Source organism: Priapulus caudatus, unplaced genomic scaffold, assembly GCF_000485595.1.
Source record: "Priapulus caudatus unplaced genomic scaffold, Priapulus_caudatus-5.0.1 Scaffold358, whole genome shotgun sequence".
In the NCBI taxonomy this organism is placed as follows: domain Eukaryota; kingdom Metazoa; phylum Priapulida; class Priapulimorpha; order Priapulimorphida; family Priapulidae; genus Priapulus; species Priapulus caudatus.
This window is the reverse complement of record NW_014577419.1, coordinates 95,135-97,362: the sequence shown is the minus strand read 5'-3', so window position 1 is coordinate 97,362 and position 2,228 is coordinate 95,135. Positions and strand designations below refer to the sequence as shown.

Below are 2,228 nucleotides of genomic sequence, written 5' to 3'. Positions count from 1 at the left end.
GGTGACAGTGAGAAACAAGCGAAATGAAAGAGAGAGGGGGTGACAGTGAGAAACAAGCGAGATGAAAGAGAGAGGGGGTGACAGTGAGAAACAAGCGAGATGAGAGAGAGCAGGGGGTGACAGTGAGAAACAAGCAAGATGAGAGAGGGGGGGGTGACAGTGAGAAACAAGCGAGATGAGAGAGAAGGGGGGGTGACAGTGACAAACAAGCAAGATGAGAGAGCAGGGGGTGACAGTGAGAAACAAGCAAGATGAAAGAGAAGGGGGAAAGGGGTGACAGTGAGAAACAAGCGAGATGAGAGGGTGAGAGATAGAGAAAGATAGAGAGGGTGATAGATGAGTGTGAGAGAGAAATGGAGAGGGTGAGATATGAGTGAGAGATAGAGAGGGATAGAGAGGGTGATAGATGAGTGTGAGAGAGAAATGGAGAGGGTGAGATATGAGTGAGAGATAGAGAGGGATGGAGAGGGTGATAGATGAGTGAGAGAGAAATGGAGAGGGTGAGATATGAGTGAGAGATAGAGAGGGATAGAGAGGGTGAGAGACGAGTGAGCGAAAGAAACGGAGAGGGCGAGATATGAGTGAGATAGAGAAATGGAGAGGGTGACAGATGGAGGGGGCGAGAGGGAAAGTAGAAGCAGTGCTATATATGTAATAAATCGCTTATAATAAATAACGAAGCATTGTTTAAATTCTTGTTTAGTAGTTAGTTACCCTTGTTAATTATTTGACATACCTATGAAGCAATACCATTAACACGGAAAAATAAAAAATGTTAAAAATGCTATTCACCAATCTGTTAACTACACATTTAATAAATATATGCTTCAGGCATACTTGTGGAATAAGTTCTGTTGTGGCCTTATGCTCCACTGGGAGTGAAGAGGAGAATTAAGTAAGTAATACTTGTCAGAAGGTCATTGTTGTATAGTACGTTAAAACAAATAATTTATGGATCTTCAGGCATGTACACCTAATGTCGTTGTTGTATAAACACATCACACAACTCAGAGTAGATAACTAGCAGATAAACCAGCAGTGGTAGCCGATAAGGTGTGTAACATATCAATATTTGTCAATAGGGGTAATGACAGTAAACGCAACTGACCTCTGCTAGTTGCTTGAGTTCCTTCGTTGCCTGACACATTCCTATGTCTGCGCACGCAGTTTTGGGGTCCTGGCAAACACAGCAAGGCAACAGTGAGAGTGTCATTAACACTGTGGTGACAAGGTGTACAACAGAGGTTCACCAGGTACATATAAGTATAATACTATATATACAGAGACTCCCCGACTTACGAACCTTCTAGTTACAAACTTTCGATGATACAAACAATTTGCCCTGAAGTCCATTCGTGTATATAATGTCAATATTGGTGAATAAAAAGACACAATCGCCCCTCTGATTTTGACTTTCGCAAACTCCTGTGTTCACGTATATGTTTACACTCTGTACACTTCTAGGTTACTCGATGTTCACACGTACATATGCTACACTACCGGACAATACTGTATACGTACGTACATATGTTCGAATCACGAACGACTGCTCGAAACCGAACTTGTTCGTAAGTCGGGGAGTCTCTGTATACATATTTGTCACAGTCACGCAGGAGTCTCGTAAACGCATAATATAAGTAAGATGCAGTAAACAACTCGTATCTTGACAAATAAATCATTGCTCGCAGTACATAGACACACAAACACGGGCACCCAGGCACATTCACACGCACACTAACTTCCACTAACTACGCTCACTCGCACACACACTCACTTATGCACACACACACACAAGCACATGCACACACTGACTTGCAAATGCACACAATGCATTCACACACTGACTCACACATTGACTCACACACACACACACTCACTCATACACACACACACGCACGTACACATTCACACACTAACACGCACGCACATACACACATACACTGACTCGGCGCACACTCCCTCATGCACACACACACAGAAACCAACTCACACATGCACACCAAAACTCGCACACAAGGACTCGCACATGCACAAGTGATATACTCATGCACGCACACACTCACGCACTAGCACACACTCACTAACAGGCACACACTGACTCGCGCATGCACACGCACTCATGCATGCGCACACTCACTCACACATGCGCACACTCCCTCACACACACACACACACACGCGCACACGCACACACGCACACACGCACACACACACACACACACACACACA

General features: G+C 44.4%; 1 protein-coding gene across 1 annotated transcript in view; it reads left to right on the top strand.

Annotated features, from left to right (window-relative positions):
- Positions 1 to 316, top strand: part of LOC106809483 (sodium/calcium exchanger 1-like) — a gene marked incomplete at its 3' end in the record, with an annotated part of 31,355 nt that extends 31,039 nt beyond the window's left edge. Inside the window, exon 7 of the mRNA XM_014812572.1 lies at positions 309 to 316. Within this exon, the coding sequence (XP_014668058.1) occupies positions 309 to 316 (8 nt within the window). The remainder of the gene's footprint in view (positions 1 to 308) is intronic.
- Positions 317 to 2,228: the final 1,912 nt, after the last annotated feature.